The 20,800-nt window shown below is 44.5% G+C and overlaps 1 protein-coding gene across 2 annotated transcripts; it reads right to left on the bottom strand.

Moving 5' to 3' along the window:
- Positions 1–1,841: 1,841 nt before the first annotated feature.
- Positions 1,842–19,977, bottom strand: VGLL2 (vestigial like family member 2). 2 transcript variants are annotated; one of them, XM_063124740.1, is made up of 4 exons: positions 19,723–19,977; positions 13,481–13,820; positions 4,479–4,988; positions 1,842–2,007 (listed from the first exon to the last, which is right to left on the bottom strand). In XM_063124740.1, the coding sequence occupies exons 1-4, from the start codon at positions 19,801–19,803 to the stop codon at positions 1,967–1,969; spliced, it is 972 nt and encodes a 323-aa protein (XP_062980810.1). In that variant the 5' UTR covers positions 19,804–19,977; the 3' UTR covers positions 1,842–1,966. The 2 variants fall into 2 exon arrangements, with proteins under 2 accessions (XP_062980810.1, XP_062980809.1); XM_063124739.1 differs by having other exon boundaries at positions 1,842–2,170.
- Positions 19,978–20,800: the final 823 nt, after the last annotated feature.

The following is a 20,800-nucleotide window of genomic DNA, read 5'->3' on the forward strand; positions in this document are numbered from 1 at the left end:
ACCACCCCTAACTTCACATATATGCTGATGGACACTTAGCTGGTGGTGACTGACCAAGAAAGCGGTCTTGTAATTGTGGGGGATATACCCAGTGTGCAGCAGCTGTGAAAAAAGTGGACAATTCCATGCTAGGGATCAAAAATAAACACTGCCCAAATTATCATGCCATTATACCAAACTATGGTGCGTCTACACTTGGAACGCTGTGCACAGTTCTGGTCACTGCATCTTGGAAAGGATGTCATAGAGCTAGAAATGGTGCAAAAAAACATAATAATCAGGGGACTGGAACAATTCCTTCTGAGGAAAGGTGACAGTGTGTGTGTGTGTGTTAGTTTGGGGTGGGGGAAGAAGCAAGTAACAGGAGAAATGATAGAGGTTATAAAATCATATGCATTGTGTGAAGAAAGTAGGCAGAGAGGTTTTTCCTTCCACTCTCATAATACTAGACTTGGCATCCGATGAAGCTACATGGCGAGAGATTCAGGACAGGCAAAATACAGTGCATAGTTAAACTATGGGAGCTACTAACACCATGTTAGATGTGTCAAGAGACACCAACGTAATGACTTTAAAAGGGAACTGACCAAATTTATAGAGGATAATGCTTTCAGTGGCTAGTAGTCATGATGGCTATATATCCTCTCTAGCATCAGAGGCAGTATGTCTCTTAGTACCCGTTGTTGGGAAACATGGGCGGGAGGGTCCTATTGCACTCATGTCCTGCTTGTGGGTTTCCCATAGGCACCTGGTTGGCTACTGTGGGAAAAGACTGCTGGACTAGATAGGCCTTTGGTCTGATCCAGCAGGGCTCTCCTTAATGTTAAGCACACCAGCAAAGCCCATGGAGAACTTTCCATTAAAAATGAAGAAAGTTCCCATCCAGCTTTCATCATATTCGTTGAGGGTGGGGGGGAGATTTAAAAAGATTGAGAATGCTACTGTGCATAATAAGTTGCTGGCCTTTCTTGCTCAATCTCTTCACAAAGCAATCAGAGGGTGAAAGGAGACATCTTTAATGTAACTTTCCTACAAATAAACACCTCTTATATATCCCTTCCAAAAAGAAAAGAAAAGACTGAGTTTGGATTAAATGAGGTCCTTTGTCTACCCAGTTACTCCCCCCCACCCTCCGCTTGCTCCAGTTGTTCCTTGTGAAGGCTGTCAAGAGTTTTCTTTTCTTTTTTGGAAGGGTCTCTGCTTTCATCATAAAACGTTCCTTGTATAAAAACCTTATATATACACATTTGTATGTATGTACGTATGCATGTATTATCCAATGCAATTGTTGTGCCAAACTCGGAGAAGTGCCACCTTGGTTGTCAAGTTTCAGGAGTCGGAACAGTTGTCTCGTGAACAGCTGCATTTGTGTAAGCCTGGAGGCAGGTGGCCCACACTAGTCACTTGCCACTCATCACCACACTGAAGTCTGAAAGATCTGTCCATATTTTTCTTTTCTTTTTTCCTTACAAAGTCCCAAACGTGCTTAGGAGTTTAGAATTCCTCTCGCTGTTTCTACAGTGTAAAGGACAAAAATCTCATTCACAAGGTCCAAATATCTTCCCATGCTGCTTTCAAACAGTTGCATGTTGTTGTTGCTGTTTTAAAAAATGCCAATCAACAAAAAAAGGTTTATGCCATCATCATCCAGTAAAAAAAGTAAAAATCTTTTGCTTCCTAAAGTCAGCGATGTTTTAGAAGGGCCTGGCCACAGGTCTCTCTGTACGCGGAGCCACTGCGTTTGGCTTTACACCTTCAAGGGAAGAGAAGCCGCTCTCTCTTCATCCTCCAATGGCTTATGGTTGTCTCGGTTGACATTCCAAGTCAAAGCATCTTTTCCCACGTTCATGCCTTTGTCCTTGAAATATGACATGAGACGCTGAACGGCAATGTGGGCGGGGGTGAGGGGGCGGGGTTTGAGGAGATGGCATTTGTGTGTGGGAAGGGGAGCTTTAGAATCAGCAGCTCAGCTCAGGAGGGATCCACCACAGAAGGAATAACGGCGAGCTGTAAACCAAGATCAGAAGCTGTTACAAATCGACTCGATTTCAGCTCTGTCATCACCAGTTCCTACTTTAGGCAGAGATCTGACTAGAGGAGGGGGAAGAGAAGGTGGAAAGGCAGGTCTAAAACCAATAGAGATCCTTGCTTTTATCCTGAGGCTGCAAACCTGAGAACAGAGAGAAAGAGAGAGAGAGAAATGGAAATAAAACAAAATAGAAAAGGAGGAGAGGAGGAGGAGGAGGAGAATGATATAAAATAAAGTAAGGTAAGGACAGAAAAAAGGCAAAACCACCATTTTCCTGCCACAGCACGTTCTTGAAAAGAAGGATAAAATGAAGGCAAAACCCAAATCCAACTAGATAACTTCCCCTGAGAAGGATTGTCATCTGGCTCAGCCATTAGGTATGTCACCGTCCCTCACCTTTAGTACCTCATCTGTTCAAAGAGGCTCTTACAATTCAGTCCCAAATTTCTCTAACAAGGGAGCGGTGCCAGGGCTCAGACTTGTATGTAAGAAAGGGGTTGCCATGGTGAGACCTGACAAAGGAAAAAGCTCACCCTGTCTCACAAGGTTATTGTGAGGATGAAGGTAATCTACAGTATTATTCAGCAGAGCCTGAGTACAGGGCTGCTCCAGAAAACCTAGACTGGGAGAGCAAAGGGGTGAGTAAGGATTTAATTCATGCTATATAGGGCCCTAGGATATATTTAGGGTGAGCACCCACTCCCCATTGCTCCCCCTTAGAGTCATCCCTGCTTGGGGAATTAATACAATAAATCCACAAGAGATGTAGTCAGTTTTATATAAAACCAGGCTCCTACAAAAACAATTGGTTTCACCCTTCACTTTTTGAACAGTAGAACTCATAATTCTTTCCTAATAGATGGGTGTGTGTGGGGGGAAGTACCATTCTAATGAGGAAAAATAGTTTGCTATCAAGAATTTGATAAAGTATAAAAGACAATTTCCTGGGGAAAAGTTCGATGGGGAAGGATCTTACAGTGCATTACCACATGCTATTGACATTGTGCTATTGAAAATCTATGCTTGTGTGACATCAATACAACTTGCTGGCCCGATGGGTTTCCTGGGAAACTCATTGCACTAGCAAGTGACATTGATGTTGTGCAAGGGTTGGTTTGCGTTAGTGATAGTGCACCCTGAAATCCTTCCTTGCATCCCCAGCTTTGTTAATAGAAAAACTGTCTATTTTCTCTCTCCTTCTGTTTTTCACATACCAAGGAATCCATGTGTCTCACCTAAAGGATGGATCAACATTGTTAGTTTTTTTATTGTTCCAGCAGTCCCACCGGAAGTTCTAGATGCAACCTGAAAGCAACACTTCACCTGGTAGGGCTTAATTTGAATGTCTGCAACCTGCCCCCACCCCATTTCATCTTAAGACTCTGGCCATGCAGACTTCATTAGTTCAACATCATTCAGCCTTTCCCACCCCCTCCTATTCTCCTCCAGGCTTTTTATATAGCATCTTGCCTGATGAACAGATCTTGAGATCTCAAAAGCTTGTACATTTTTTGTGATGTACCACTGACTTTGCCTAATAAAGGTATTACCCCAATATGGATTTTCATTTTTTGAAAATGAAACTCCTTCCAATGTATGCATTGAAAAGTTACAATCCCTCCCCTCCCAAACTGCGGCTGCTACTCTATGTCTGTTTCTGCTCTCTTCCTAGTAACACGTATGATCCAATGCCTGACATGAGGCCATCATGACGTGCATTTCCCTGGCCCCATCATAGACAGCCAATTCTGTGAGGTCAGCGAGAGGAAATGGTTATGTCACAAAGCCATGACATAATATAACAAAAAACTGTGACATGTTACTGGGAAGAAGAGAGAAAGGAACATGGAGTGCAGTCTTCTCCTGTAGTAACACTTAACTTAGCGTTCAGTGGTGCAGGAAATGGGTTCTGAACATCCTATTATTTTCGTGGGAAGGATGCCTTACTGCACATTTTCCCTTTTCTACTTACCTATTCCAATGTAAAACAACAACAACAATGAACAACAGGGGTTGTTCGCAGTGGTGTAGTGGAGTCAAGGCTCACAGGGATACACCACCAGCATATTTTTATTAGTAGGGATGCTGATGTCACTCCCCTCAGCATTTCCTGTTCCCTCTGAGTTTAGCTGCAATTCTTGCAGTAGCTGAGGGGAAATGGATTTCCCCAGCAACAAAATATCACTCCTTGTTGTAATGTGAAATATTTTGGAGTGGCTTGTTCTCAAATTGGCATTTAAGATCCATTAGCTTTACAAGAGACCTACTCCTAGCAAATGGTTTGATGGTATGGCTCAACTCAGCAGCCAGCAATTTTGGTCTCTCCTTAGGGGCATGAGTCTTCCATGATGAGCACCTGAACTTCCAAATTTACCATGACACCCCTGGTTGTTCAGGATGTGAGGGAAGGGACAGACAGAAAGAGAAAGAGTTGTCTGCCAGCCCTTACCTGTGTCCACATTGAGGCCTAAGCTCTGTGCCATCTCTCCTGCCGAACTGACAAAAGGTGCTGGCGTTGTCCACGCTGAAGTGGCGGGCTCACTCTTGCCCAGCTCGCATGGAGGGCTGACAGGTGTGGGTACGGAGGCAGGCGTGAGGCGGTGGGGGCGCACCGAAGCAGCAGGCACCAGCAGCGAGCCGTAGCGAGGGTCAAAGTGCGGGCCGTAGACCTCGTGCACTGTGGTGGGCCGGGGATAGGCGGAGCTCTGTGTGCCAATGTATGGGTGGTGGTGGTGGTGATGATGGTGGTGGTGGCCAGGGTGCCAGGGCTCTGGGCCACCCTGGTGGAGGTGGCTGTGCAGCGAGCCTGGAGAATAAGGGTCCGCAGTGGCAAAGGGCAGTTCACTGTGGGTGGCAGCTGCTAGCGGGCTGCCCAGGGAGGCAGGCACCGACGAGGACTGGTATGTGCTGTTCCAGAAGGAGGGTGGGAAGCTGCGTTGACTCATGGGGAATGATCCATCTGAACAAAGGGGGTAGAGAAGAAACCATTAGAAGGATGTCAATTTATTCATGTCATTACTCTAGGTTATTTATATCAGGGGTTGGCAGAAAGTGGATATCCAGATGTTTTGGGCTTCAACTCCCAGCATTCCTGACCATTGGCCATGCGGGTAAGGGCTTCTGCGAGTTGAAGTCTGGAGATCTACCTTCAGTCCACCATTGATTTATATGAACTCAGCCATGTACTTTAAGTTAATATCCTTCTTCTACTCTGTTCCCAAGATTGTCTCCCCACACAACAGTCCTCAGACAGATGGTCTCTCCATTACTGATTCACATTCAGAACAGAAATCTGGTCACCAGAGATTATCCCTTGAATTATAAAGCCCTATGTCATGATGCCAAAGTAAATATTTTGCATTTTCAGCACCTCTAACTTGAATGTGTGAATTTTACAGTGTCTTCTGATTTCTTTTTTACAGTGTGAATTTTACTGGGTCTTACTGTTAAGAACAGTAAAAAAATACACACAAAATTGTGACAGAGAGGTTCAAATTTGCTTTTAGTAGCATGACCTAGAATGTGCATTCTGTTTTAAAATGGATAATTTTGGCTTTTTAACAACCTCAGAGTTGAGTTTTCTCCATTCAGACTGAATCATGCTGAAAAACTGCTGAATGGTTATTTTCAGAACTTGCATGGAAACAGAAACAGGTGCCTTTTTTCAGAGTATGGTGAAATGATGGAATTTTCAAGGAATCTCTACTCTTAAAACATTGTGAGATCTAAATGTGAGATCTAAATCAAACTATAACACAAATGTAAATATCTACATTGACTACAATATAATTTGATTTCACTTTCGTATTCTATCCCACATTAGCAGCATTGGCACAAAGAACATGAGAAGAACCTGAATGAGCATTTTTAGTGTCATGAGTGAAAATGACCTGGCACTTTATCAGCTAAAGACCATTATTTGCATCATTTGAAAACACCCCCCCCCCACACCCTTATTCAACCCTATAATTCAGCCCAATCTTCTTCAAGAGGTAGTCTACTAAAGAACCCTAAAATTTTAGGATCTGAACAGTAATGCTCAGCAGTAATTCATGAAGAAATTATTTTACTACAGGTTCACATGGAGGGCAACCCATGATTCTCAAAGAGATCACTAGTAAATCTGCTTGCTGCAGGACATGTGATTATGACTCAAACAGAAAATATGAGCTGTTGCCAATGGACCTTGAGGTGAATCACAGTAACTTATCAAAACAAACAAACAAAATAGATGCCCAATCCCAAAAGATCATCCTGCTGTAGAATCTCACAGAACCCAATCTGAGATTCTCAAGGAGATCCCTTCAAGATATAATCAAAGGTGTAGTCGCCGTAGCTTATTTTTGTTATACATGTATCCATCCTTTTGCAGGGAATTGAGGATAGCATTGGGTTGTGTGCGTGTGACATTTATTCCTCAGAAGAATCCCACCCAAAAGGTTAAGCTGAAAGGTTGCTTTGCTCCAAGGTGACCCAGTGAGCTTTATAGCTGAGTGGGAATTTAACTTTTTAATGTCCAAGCCTTAACACACAAGCCACAAGTATCTGCACACAGCAAAACCCACATAAAGTCCACAGTTTTCATCTCAAATAATAATCCATTATCAAATCAGTGCTATTCCCATCTTCATCATGATTTATTTATTTAAACATTTCCACTATTCTTCACCTTAAATATTCAAGCACCAACTTTAAAAAGCAGATTAAAAAAATGTGACAATGAAATCAACAACAGTTTAATAGTTCAAAGGCTGAGCTTGAAAATTAAAATTAAAATTGTGCTGAAAAGTTAGTCCCTAAAGCTTAAGCTGCTTTTCTGTAAGATCATATTAAAGCTGGAGAGATGCTACACCTACTTCCTGGTAAGTAAGACTATTTTGGCCTGTAGATTTTTGGAAGATCTCAGCCAAAATGCTTTAAATAGAAGGCAGTAGCTGGATGACAGATAGCTATTCATATCTTGTGTGTTTGTGTGTGTGTGTGTGTGTGTGTGTGTGTGTGCGTGTGTGTGTGTCAATGCATAACTAGACAGAAAAAAGCCCTACAACCCTAAACAGTTTTAAAAACTAACAGCTTACGTCATCCATCCATGCTGGCTAGGGTATACTGTCTAAACATGCATAGGAAGGATTGTGCCCTTAACCATCATGGCATCTCTCACAAATAATCACGGGACTGTGATTCCACCAGCTATTCTCCCAGAACTAGGTTCTAGGGCTACTATGAGAAAGGGAATGAGTAAAGTTGCAATCCTATACTTTCTTACCTGGGAGTAACCCCCCACCCCCAGAACTAAATTAGACTGACTGACTACTGAGTGAGTATATTGTATGGTTTTATTGTGAGAGGGAGAGATGTTTTTAATGCTGTTTATGTGACGTATTGTGTTTTACATTGGTTGTTAGTTCCCCTGGGCTCTTTGTGAGGAATGGTGGGATAAAAAAGAAATGAAATCAATCAATAAAGGATATGTATAGGATCCCCCTGTAACTATGGTGCATGTGCCACCAGGTATAATTGGCAGATTTAAAAGAGAGTCTGAATTATATGTGCAGGGTGAAACAAAGAAGGCACCTGTCTATTCACAATGAACTACTGCAGTATTAATGAGCATTTTGTGAGACAACTGTAACACTTAAAGAAGGGGGTGGGAAACAGCTCTCAAACCAGACAAGAGGCTTCCCTGCCCCCCATTGCTAGATCCCTGTCATTACATGAAGGAAAGGCACTTCTCACATGCCCCACAGCATGGCCATTCTTTTTGCAATGTTCATCCAGAGTGGGGAAACGACTTCAAGCCATCTTTCGAAGACTCTTTCCTTGACATCGCTTGCCAAGAGACCTGGAGGCCCCTTTGGCCTAGGCAGAATCCTCCTAAAATAATTCAGCAGAAGTCAGTCACACAGCGGAATCCTATACATACGTCTGCTCAGACGTTCAATGGGGCTTACTCCAGGGTAAGTAGGTAGAAGTCAGCTAAGTTGGATAAGCTTTGAATATGGCACCAGTCCTGTGCAAGGAAATATGTAAGTTATGGCGGGATCTGTTTCTGAGTAAACCCAGATAAAATCAGATTATATAACTAATGCCATTGTCAAATCCCTGCAGTTACTCCTTACACACTGAAATTGTGTAGATTTTAGCACAAGCTGTACATGCATGATCATCGGATCCAAAGTATTTCTCAGGTGAGATTTTTTTCTTAAAACCTGGATCCAATAGGACCTTCACCTGCCCTGCACAGCTGCTAAGAAGCCAGCGGAAGGGCTTTCCTACCCAAATGCTGGTGGGGAAAAAAGCCGCACTCCCTATATGCATGTTCACAAAGGAATGAGCAACGTTGAACGCTGTGGAACTTACTTCTGAGGGAAAAACCTGCACAGGATACTGTACAATCCTCAACATGTCTACTCAGAAGTAAGCCCTAGCCAGTCTAATGGGACTCCCTCCAGGTAAAAGTCTAGGATTGCAGCCAGGGGTGGTATCTAATGTTACCATAAGTACATTTCAATGGGTCTTCTTTAAATAGGACTAACATTGGATAGAACCCATTTTGGTTGTCATGGCTGGCTCAGAGGTTTTGCTGTCTGAGGCAGAGCAGGAAATGGCACTCTTCTGCCCCCACCTCCAAAAATCAAGGTGTGCAGGACCTAAGGCTGTCCAGCTATTTTGGCACCTGAGGCAAGAACTGTTACCAGCATCTCCCTCTTTCCCTGGCAGTAAAATTAAAATTAAAACATTAAGGGTGCAACTCTATGCATGTTTAGTCAGAAAAAAATGTCCTACAACTCCCAGCATTCCCTAGCCAGCAGAGTTGTAGGATTCCCCCCTAAACAACGAATATTTTTTGTTCCAAATCGGCTGCCTCACTGTGCCTAATGGTAGGGCTGACCCAGCTCTGCCAAGCTACTTTGGGAGCTCTGGTCTGCCACCCTTCCAAGCATCTCAAGAGTCAATGGGTCTTCCCTGGAATTTCTCTGGAGCAAGTGAGCTGGTTGCAGACTCTTCTTAAGACCTCTCCCCACAGCAGATGGAAGGGGGAACTGATTGAGCAGCATCAACAATTTCCCACCCCACCCTTCTGCACGTCCTGCATGGTTCAAGTTTTATACGAATTAAAACTAGATGGAAAGTTCTCTGCACCAAGGCTGAAACGTGTCCAATTAGCCCAGGTTTTCCAGGCGCGTCTACACAGTGGTTGTAGCCAGTGGTAGTCCTGCTTAGATCAGACCCATTGAAATGAATGGGACTTGAGTTAGACTAACACTGGAGACAGCCCCTACTGTTGCAATCCTATACCCACTTACCTGGTTAGTGGTAGGTGGGTATAGGTAGTAAACACCATTTATCTCAATGGAACTTACATCTAAGTAGACATGCATAGGATTGCACAGTATGTGTCTAAATATATGTGTATGGGCTTTCTTTTTTGTTGAAAGTATTACTACAGGGCAGGAAAGAAATATAGTAAATATATAAATTGCACTGGTTCGTTTAGCAGAAACTATATCAGAGGATTGCCATCACACCCCATAATATTAGCAGCCTGTATCTCCAGAACAGGGAAACTGTTTGGAGTCAAATCCTCATCAAAACACATTTACTTGAGAGTAATGCCTATACAAAATTGGCTGGATACAGATGTAGTAATGCTTAGAGTAGACCTAATGAAATCAATAAGACTTAAGTTACTCATGACCAACTTAGGTCTCATTTATTTCAGTGGGTCTACTCTAAGCATGAATAAGTCTGGATCCTTAGCACAGTGTTATCAGTCATTTAGGCTGCCATCTAATCTCAGTGGGTATAAATCCTATTTAATGCACTAGGACTTCCTTCCAAATAAATATGGCGTAAACATGTTTAGGATTGTACTGTTCATGTTTCACCACAGATCTTTCTAGTAGTCTTATCTGAGTGGCTTGAATTGTAACAGAGTAAACCTATACATGTTTACTGAGTAGTAAGACTCACTGAGTTCAATGGGATTTACTCCTAGGTAAGTGGGTGTAGGATTCCAATCTTTAGTCTTAATTGGTTTGTTTCCTGAAATTTGTGGCTGTCTTTTATAGGTCGACACAAATTTCATATGTTGTGATGTAGTTCCCTTCCTTCAGAATACAAATACGTTTTTTCAAAAATATAAAACAGAGGGGAGAACTCTTGCATGCTAATTTGAAATACTTATTATTTTTTTTTAAAGAAAGCAGTTAACAACACAATCCTATACATGTTTATTTGTTCCTATACATCCTTTGGTCTCTTTGTGACCAAAGGAGCTTACATCAGGTAAGTGGGCATGGGATTGCACTGAAAATTATTCCTCATTACTTTGCCTGTGAAGACGATTAAAACCAAAGTCTTGAGTAAGATCCATATATCTGAAGTGAGTGTGTGTTTGAAAAAAGAGATTTTTAAAAGGTCTCTGGTGGTCACCATCATCCAATAAAAATGGTTGAAGGGGCAAGGCACTATCTCGATTTTAAAATAAAATTAATTGAAATCGGATGTGGGAAGAGATGACTTTTGTTTAAAGAATATATTAGCCAAGTCCGATCTTTAACTCCAGTTTGCCAACTCATTGAGTCTAAACACAAAAACTAAGGAGCAAGTTCTATGGAAGAGGATGAAAATGACTTCAAAGTAAACATGATGTGGACCCAATTAGCTGTGCAATCTGGTCCTAAACCGGTTTACTCAAAATTCCCTAGGATTTACTCTGATGTAAGCAAAGTTTAGGGCAAGGACACCAGTTTAACTGGATGAAGTTTGATCACTCTGCCATAAATCCAACTGTTTCTGGGGGTGGGGACAGCCTTGTTCATCGTGGTTAAAGCCATGGTTTAAGTGGCTTTTGCTCAGGGGTAGAGCCTGTTCTTTTGCATAGCTTAGGGGCAGAGCCCCTGCTTTGTGCAGCAGTTTTGATCCTGGCATTTCAAGGAAGAGATGGAAAAATTCCTGCTTGAAAACCCAGAGAGCTGATGCCAGTCAGTGTCGACAATACTGCAGCTTCCTATGTCCCTATCCTCTGGAAAGTATGGCAGAGTGTTGCAATCCCCTGGTAAGTATATAAATTATGTTCTGATTATCAAGAGACGAGTGGCTGAAGCAATAGCCTGTCGCTTCAACCGCTCATCTCTTATTTTTTCAAAAGAAATTATGCCAGGATGCATTAACTCGTGTAATAGGTTTCTGACTGCCGTTGCCAACTAACCCAGGAAGAAGTGTGCATGGGGGGGGGGGGGGAGAGAAACTCTGCTCTTCTGCCTTTAACAGCTGCCTGATATGCAGGAATTAACAGGTGGTGATTTTCACTGCAGGAAGATAAATGAGTCACCTGCTAATTGCTGCAGATCAAAACACTGCGAAAGGGCGCCCCTGGTCGTTCCTCAGCCCTGCCCTCCCAAATCGAGTCTCTTGCTCCAGTTGTTCCCAGTTGAGTTTCCCCAAACTAGCTGTGAGATGTTCCTGCAACTAACGGCCAAAGAGCAGAGCGCCCTGATGCTGCTGCCAACTGCTCCCTGCCTGACATGGAGAGGAGATTTCAAAAGCTTGCACATTTTTGGGTGACATTTGAGTTGGCCTAATAAAGGTCTTACACAAAGATGGATTTTAGATTTTTTTTTCTTACAGCCAACATGGCCAAAAAACAAAATAAAAATAAAAAATCAGTTCCAAGTAACCAGAAGTTGATATATACTTCCATTTACAGAAAATGTAAGAATAAAAAGTATCACCTTACTCAGTCAATATTTCTTTCAAAGTCCCAATTGCCTAACAGAGCTTCCTTTTGTACAAACATGTTGAAGTTCTTAACTTTGCACAATCCAATAAAGGACTGTTACCTCCCACAGATTTCAGGGGAAGAGATTTAAATACGTAAGACCCCTGCAGGATTAGACCAGCGAAATGTCTGACTCTTGCAAGCTCCTTCCCCACAGCGGCTGACCCCAATGGCTCTCCTCTGCAACCAGCTTTCAGTGGCATACTTCCGTAAGAAGTGTCTCGTTTTTCGCTCTGTCATGCCCATTACTTTAATTAAGGAAACCTCTGTGCAATGTTTGGGATTTGGCATTGGCACGTTTCTGTGGCTCAATGCCTCGTTTCCGCACTGTTTTGGAGCAAAGTCATATCACATTTCTAGAAACATGAAAATGGGTCTGTGTAATGGATGTTTTATATGGATTATTTTAATCTCCTGACAGCCCAAATCTTAAACATGTTTATTCAAAATGAAGTCTCATTGTATACCTCGGTAAGTAAATGTAGAACGGGGTAGGCAGAAGACAGATCTGGCAAGGATTCCTAACTCCCAATTATTTAACAACAACAGCAACAAAGTGAGTTGCCCTAAGCCCTAAAATGCATCATGGCAATGAAGAAAGCTTTGGGGCAGGGGTGGGGGGGGGAGAGGATTATCAAGAGTTGGGTTTTGTGTGGAAAGGCAGAGCTGTGTTTAGTTCTGGTACTCAAAACAAACTCCAGAGATCAGAATCTATAGTAGAGTTTAATTTGTCATAGCTCCCCTCCTAGTTGAGGGAGAGAAAGAGATTTTCACCAGTGATTGTAGAAGCCCTTTTTATCACCGCGTAAATGGACACGCTGTTGATATAGAGCAACCTTCCCCAATTGGGTGCCCTCCAAATGTGTTGAAATGCAACTCCCATTATTCCCAGCCAGCATGGCCATGCCAGCTGGAGATTATGGGAATTGCAGTTCTATCCCCATCGCTCTACATTCCCCCAGCTGGCAAGGTCAGTTCTGCAGAAATAAGAAGCCTGTCTATTCACAAGCAAATAGCACATTCAAGTTCTAGCAAATCCCCCTTCTTTCAAAGCATTCAAGTCCCTGCCACTTAGGCATAAACAACAAGATCTGTGACACCTTCATTTGTTTCTCTTCGAGGTGCCACAAGATTCTTTGTTGTTTTTGCTGCAACACAGTAACATGGGTCTCCCCTTCTGGAACTGGCAACTACACATACATGGATGAGCAAGGCTGTCAAAGACGGACGTGGGAAAACTTCCACTGGTGAGGCTTCAACTGGGTCACACAACCCATGGACATTAGGATGCACATCTGATTTATCTTCCCTGAGCTCTGTCTCATCAATAACATCACCCCACCAGTGGCAGCAATAGTGGGGCAGCACCTTTAGCATCATGCATGAAATGGAATTTTGGCTTCCCCCCCCCTGACCTGCCCCACAGAAATTCAACTCCTTGCTGGGAGGGTGGGGAGGCATAAAAAAGGCTTCCCGAACCTGGGGCTCCCCAGATGTGTTGGACTACAATCCCATCATCCCCTAGCCAGCATGGCCATGGGAGTTGTAGTCGAACATACCTGGAGGTTGGGGAAGCCTGCCAAAAACAATGGTTTGCTAGGGTGTGCATGGAGAGAGAACTTCTGGAGGATCCAACATGGTGGAGAGAGGGGGGGGTATCAGCTCACCTCTCCAAGAGCTGGTGCTCCTAGTGGCAGCCTTGGCGCTGGCGCTGCTGGGCGAGTAGCTGCTTGGCTGGCTGAGGGCCCGGCTGAAGTGCTCGTCCACCACGGCGCTGATGTCCCCTTGGAAGTAGGTAAACAAGACGCATCTGGAGTTGATGTATTCGGCCTCTGGGGGGCGCTCTTTCTCAGGGCTGCACTCCTCCTCTTTGATGCTGGTGGGCGCTGCGTGGCCGGAGAAGGAGCTGCTGGCGCTGCTGCTGCTGCTGCCGCCGCCGCCGCCACTCGTGCTGGCGCTGCTGGCGCTCTCGGCCGCTTCCTGCATTTTCGAGTAAAAGGCGAGTTTCTGCGGAGGAGAGCAAAAGACAGTCAGGGCCGATTCACACATCATGCACCATGGCCCTCTCTTCCCGTACTGAGAGTGAACATGTGAACTACGAACTCTGCAAAGCGTTGTGTTTTTCAAAGCAGTGAGAGCCCTTATGAGAGTTCTGCTTTGTAGCCTCCGTGTGGTGTAGTAGTAATAGTAATAACAACAACAACAGTAATAATAATCAATGCACTTTTTTGCATAAATCCACCAATTGAAAGACTATTCTCTGCATCTGATGAAGTGACTTCAAGGTTAGAAAAGCATGGATCCTGTGGGTGTGTCTGAAAAAAAAGTCAGGCTTAAAGAAATCCAGAGCAAAGGTCAATAAACATAGTACAATTTATTGTTATTCTTACAGGTGTTTTGGGGTGGGGGAGAGGAGAGGAGGCAGAATACGTTTGTAATTTTTAATGTTCTTTTCTGCGGTCTGCACTCTGGGCTGTTTTTATGCGATAGACTAACACGGCGATCCTGCTCTGGCATTAGATCTTTGGTCAGTCTTTAAGATGCCTTCGGACTCTTTGGATAGCTGGGCAGACTAGCACACAATCCCTCTCCTTGGGACTGTCTGGGGATGTCTACTCCGTGCTGGCTCGTTTACATGTGGAGGTCATGGCGTGATGAATTCATTATTGAGGGGTGGACGGAGCATGTGTGAACACAACAAACAGACACACATACACACACACACACACACGGACTAGCCATATCTTGCAAGCTTTGATTTTCAAAGGGAGAACTTGGGACATATAATCTGTTTTTGTGTTGCAGCAGTCATACGAATCTACCGATCCACGAAACGAGAAACTCCACTCGAATGGGCTTCCTTTGCCTAAGAGCTCTAGTTTAGCAAGAGGCTTGTGTATTGCACCTCGCTTCTCTGGACCAGAGCGAGCCCTTTCCCTTCCTATTCAAACAGACTGCGAGCATCAATTCCAGGCAGATCCACCACGTTGGTGGAGAGCAAGCGATGTGCGCTGGATTCCTTAAGTCTACTCGGCCAGCGCGCTTCATTAGCTGCTGCCCCCACCCCACATCTAGCGTGGCCGCAAAATGTTTGGAGCTGTGGCTAGTTAGCCCAGGAAGCCTATACATACTGTGGTACCGAAAAGGCAGGGATGCCATTGATGGGGGTTGGGAAGCAGCTGGGCAGGATAAAGAAAACCCTTCAGATCTGGGAATCACTCCCCCCTCCCCTCCAACCCATATTTTGCAAAAGGGGGGGTGTTGAAGAGTATTTGAATAGGCATCTTTGCCAGGGATATTGGGAATAGGAAGTTTCCTTCCTATTCAGAGTCAGACCCTTGGTCCATCGAGCCCAGTATTGTTTGACACTGACTGGCAGCGACTCTCTAGGGATTTCAGGCAGGAGTTTTTCTAGCCTTTCTTGGAGATGCTGGGACCTCCATGCAAAACATACGCACTACAACTGAGCTAGGGTCCCTTCCCCATAAGACGGCAGCGGCCACTCAAGAAAAACTAAAGTAATATTGTGAAACACTGAGAGATTGCATTATATTCAGTGGTATATAAATGCCACAAATAAATGATAAAATAAAGTAAGTGAAGGAATTTGATTATTATTATCTAAAGATAACTGGAGTTAGAGTTATCAGATGAAGTGCTCAGATACAAGGGAAAATATGAAGACGAACATAAAGTACTTTGCACTTTAAAATGTTTAAAAGGACTGCTGTACTTTAGAGCAGCGCTGGGCAGACTTCAGGCTTGCAGGGTCCACTTTGGGTATTGTTGTTGTTGAATAGATCCCACCCAGATCCACCAGCTCAAGCCTTGTGCCAAAAGACATACACTTCGAATTAATTATGAGTCCAGGAATTTGTTTTGAGGACCAGAACTGAATGGAGTTCACGACCTTTCTCGACACAAAAATCCACGAAGGTTTCTTTATTTCAGTAGTAAAATTCAGCTGCTGCTGCTACTACTGTTAAACCATTGGGAGTCAGAAAGCCTTGCAGATCTATTACCCCGAGATCTACTGGCAGAACGAGATCTACCTTCTGCCCACCCCTGCTTTAGAGATTGACATAAGGGTAAATTAATGGGGGGGGGGGAATCCTCAGTTTTCATGGGAGCCCTTGGACCAAATGCGCCAGTCAATCTTCAAAACCAAGAAAGTAAGATCTTCTGGTGCGTTGACTTCTTCCAGAAATGAATGGCAAAACACACATTGATTTTAAGGGAGCAGAATTACAGCTTAAGGCTCTTTCTGGCGGGAGGCGGCCGTAGCGGCCATTGAGTTCCATAGGGTTCCAGCCTGGTTTTCTTTTCCCGTTTTAAATTAAGTACTGGGGAATGACGAGACAGTGCCGCCACTTCTGCAGCATTCAAGTTCCACGAGGTGGGCGTGATGAAGTCACCAGAATGTGTGTTTACAACATTTGGCCCAATCCAAAGAATGCTTTCCGATTATAGTTGGGAAGGGGCGGTGCGGGGAAAACTGGAGAAGAGAAACTCTCTCTCTCTCTCTCTCTCACACACACACACACACACCTGGCTGCTCCCAACATTTTGGGTGGGAAAAAGCATCCCCTTGGTAAGCAGAGGGAGAGAGGCATTTTCGACAGGATCCGATTATCTTCCCTAGATTTAGAGAGAAAGAAAGGGAAGGAGCGCAAAGGAGAGCTCTCTCGAAAGTCTGCGGAATGTTTTCCACTTTACCGCTGCCGTGTCTCTCAGCTGCTGCTGCGGCTGCCACTGAAGGGTGAAACGAATAACTGGATTTGGATCCAGCGTTAAGATCCTGAGAGTACCAGGAAGCTGCTCTAAGTTGGGGCCTCGGTGCAGAGGACGAGAACGAGAGAGAAGGCAAACAAGCCAGTCTAAATAAACAAATAAACAAATCAGCTTCTCCTACGTTGCCATCTCAAGAATAAAGCAAGATGGCAACTTAGATGGGTTCAAAAGGGGATTAAACAATTCATGCAGGGTGGCTCCTAATCAGGATGGCTGTTTAGTACCTCCAGGAACAGAGGCAGTATACTGGGGAACACGAGTCTGGCTTTTCTTAAGTTCTTACGAGAGCTATGCGGGAAGCTATTCTGACTCACGGTTGGCTCTGACAATGGGCAGCAGATCTGAAGTCAGGGGTCCCATTGCAGGAGACGAAAGCATCAGCTATTCAATCAATTATTATCAACACGGAAGGCCGTGAGTTAGTTTCCCTTTCTGACTAAATAAACCCCACCACTGAAATTGCAGCAAAAGACTGAATAATTGGACGGAACCCATATTCTTTCACAGCAACCCTGTAGAATTTTAGGTTGTAAGCTCACTGGAGCAGGGTTCTGTTATTGTTATTAATATAATTATTAATATTATAATTTTTAAAATTATTATTAAACTTATGACAATGTTGGAGTCTCCGGAGGGTGAATCAGAAATGTTAGGTTTCAATACAGACATTGAACAGCAAACCAGTAGAAATAAAATTAGGTCAGCCTAATTAGGTCAACCTAATTTATTAATTATTTCTAATGAGGTTCAAATAACAGGTGCCATTCAAGCACAGAGTCTGCACAGTACAAAGTCCTAGATTGTGGCTTCAATCCTGCATATACTTACTGGAAAATTACCCCCATTGAATTTAATAGGACTTCTCAGTAGAGATGCAAAGGACTGCATTGTAAGGAACCTACATGTCCGCTGTGCAGCAAGATCCAAGAAGGAGTGAAAATTAAGAATTAGAATTATAGCTCTCTCCATACAGGGGAGAGGGAAGAATAGTTAAGGATACATTTAAGACGGAAAGAAGGAACAAGGAAGGAAGAAACATACTATCTCACACTTCCTTTAATGGAGGAATGTAGATTGGTTTGAAAGACACTTCCGAAAATTTCAACATAAAATTCTTACTTTCTGCTAAATGGCTTACAGAACAGTTTTCTGTATCTCTACTCAGAAATAAATAATAATCCTTACTCCCAAGTAAGTAGGTATAGGACTTACTTAGTAGACCCTGATTTGCAGAGCCTAACATCGCAGTCTAGATCTATTTATTGGGAAACAAATGGCGGATTTGAGGTTTAATCCCTTCGAATTTAAGACAGCCACGGAAGATGGAAAGAGAAATGGTCAGAATAACCTTTTTTGCAATTCTTTCGTTAATGCAGAAAAGCTGGTGAACAGGTGCAGTTTTCTTTAAACTAAACTCCTATTTTGTCCTGCGCAAACAGTTTATCAACCGAATTTATAAAAGCCTTTACAGGACAGGCTTTATATGGAACTGGAGATACAATTCTTAACACACAGTCCTGGAAGTAAGTCCCCTTGAACTCAATGAGATTTACTTCTGAGTAGACATGTGTAGGATTGTGGTGTAAACATTGTCGGATTGCATGTTTTGTTTGTTGTACTTTGCCAAAATGCCACTTGGTCAATAATAATTAATCACCATCTTTATCATACTAATATCTGGCCTACCCAAGAGCTACCCAAAATTTATTTCCAGGCCAGCAATAAAACACCTAAAAAGAGGCATGTTCAGCGCAGGATCCACTTCAGATCATAACGCTTTTTCGGGAAGTGAAAACTTGTTGGTTTTCTTATTTGAAAAAACAAACATAGATGCGGGGGAGGGGGCAGGAGCTAGCATCAGGTAGGTCTTCTCCATTTGTCCGACGGGACTGAAACATTGTGCCAATTTCAAGTCAAGAGTTTTGAACTTTCCTAAGATGAAGTGCTGACCAGTGTTCTCTGCCAGCTTTGTCCAATCTCTTGGAAATTAAGCATGAGAAAGAAAAACACAGCTCAGCGAGAAACACAACAGGCCATTGAGGACGAAAATGAATCGCCCAGAGAGCTTCGGCTATTGGGAGGTATAAAAATGTAATAAATAAATAAATTATGGGGACAATTTGACTTCCCCCCCCTTTAAGTCATCGTTACCACACTTAGCATTCATACAGTGTATTTCAAGTTCAAAGGGATTTACCAAATATTACAGCAATCCTTTCAACATCTCTGTAAGGAAGGCCAGTGTTATTACCTCTATATTACAGGTAAAGATGAGGGGGTGGCTGAAGATGAGAGAATAGCTGCTGAATGAAAATCACGCATTGAGTTGATGGTTGAAATATTGTTACAACTACTGTTACAATTTGATTAAAGCTTCATCATTTTGGAGGGCTGTAATCCTGCTTAACAGTTCACCTGCTTAAATTCCATTGATGTCAATGGGATTTCAGCGACCAAGGCTGCAATCATAACAAACTTTACTAGAATTGTTTCCCACTGGATTTAGTGGGGCTTTCTTCTTTTATAGGATTGAACTACAATTTGTGTGCAGGATTAGTCCGGCAACAAAATCCTCCCTGCCCATTCATAGTAATTTACAGATAGCCTATCAAGAATATGTTTGACACGAAGAAGAAGAGGAAGAGGAGGAGAAAGAAAAGAAACCGAACTCGGAATCGAGCCACCTATTTCCCATCAGGATGACTCATAACCCCAGTTCAACGGAATCTCCCGTTAATTCGCGCCCCTGCAAGTCAAGGGGTGGGCGGTTTGCAATCCATTCGCATTTCAACCTAACGGAGCCCTGGGGTCCATTTCGCCTCGGGAGGGGCCGAAAATGTGATGCGAGAAGTTTAGCTCAACCATCCATCTCCGCGATCCCACGGGGAGGGAGAAAAAGAACCCGCCGGCTGCGTTAATTAGTCATCATCAGCGTATAATTGTGCCAAGCTTGGGATGCTGCGCTTGCCAAAGACACGCTTTCGCAATGCAATGCCCAGCCCCGCCGGTTTGAGGAATCCGGTATTGAAAAGACACTGCTCGGCGTCTCGTGCACGCGGCATGCCTGCCTCCCGCTCCCCCTCCCTCCCCATCAAGGTAACACCGTCCGCCCCCTTACCTGGTGGTAAGGACTATAGGCTGCTGCAAAGTAAGGCTGGGGAGGACCATAGACTTGGTACATAACATCCAAACAGCTCATGGCTAAAGGCAGCTGGGACTCATGGAGTGGAGGCGCATCAAGTCTGGCTATGCCAAGGGAGGGGGCGGCTTTTTCATGGACCTTCCCCGGCAGGGCGCTTGAGCCACTTGAGCAATGGAGCGGCGGAGAGGATGGAAACTGCTTTTGAGAGACTTGAGCTTTCCCTTCCCCTCCTCCGCCGGGCCGGGTCCCGCTCGCCGTCGCTTTCCTTGCCAGCAGTCAAATTCCAGCAAACGAGCTCAGGACAAACAGGCGCGGTGGGCGCCAGCCGGGAGGCATTTAAACGGCACGCTCGGCGTCAGGCGGAGGCGGGGGAGCCCGGGGACCAATGGGGACGTGCGCGCGCGCGCCCCTGCCTCGGCGCTCTGCGGCCTTCGGCGCTCGCGCTGGGCTGCCTCGTGCCGCCGGCCACGCCGCTGCCCGGGTGACTGGGCAGGCCGCCGCTGCCGCGCTCGTCTGCGTCTCTCTGGTTGCAGCTGCGCGTTTTCTGGCGGCCTCTAGAGCAGCCGTGCGCTGCCCCCTTTCCATGGAGGTGGGGGAGCCATCCGGGACTCCGGCCTAGTAGCAGGTGACGGGCTGGCGTCGTGACTCATGCTCCAGCTCAAGGGTGGGTGACTTGTGGCCCTCGCGACTGTTTGGCTTACAGCTCCCCGCACCATTAGCTACGCCGGCTAGGGATGATAGTAGGCCCAAACCACAAGTTGCCCCCACCCATCCTGAAAGGAACGAATAGTTAAAAATCAATGAATGCAAACATGGTGGGCGGCGGCGGGGGGGGTGGACTGGAGTCTGGGTGCTTCCGATTTCGGTGGGGCTGTGAATCCATTCTGGCATTCAGTCAAAACCAGCCAGAACTCTAAAAGATCTGTCCAAAGTGCTGAACTTGTTTTGGAGATAGGATTCAGGACCTTGAATAGCTCCTTTAGAGTTCTGGTTAGTTCTGACTAAAACCCAGAATGCATTCACAGCACCACCAGAATCAGAGCCACCAGCCTCT

The sequence above is a fragment of the Elgaria multicarinata genome, chromosome 4 (assembly GCF_023053635.1).
Source record: "Elgaria multicarinata webbii isolate HBS135686 ecotype San Diego chromosome 4, rElgMul1.1.pri, whole genome shotgun sequence".
Lineage (NCBI taxonomy): Eukaryota > Metazoa > Chordata > Lepidosauria > Squamata > Anguidae > Elgaria > Elgaria multicarinata.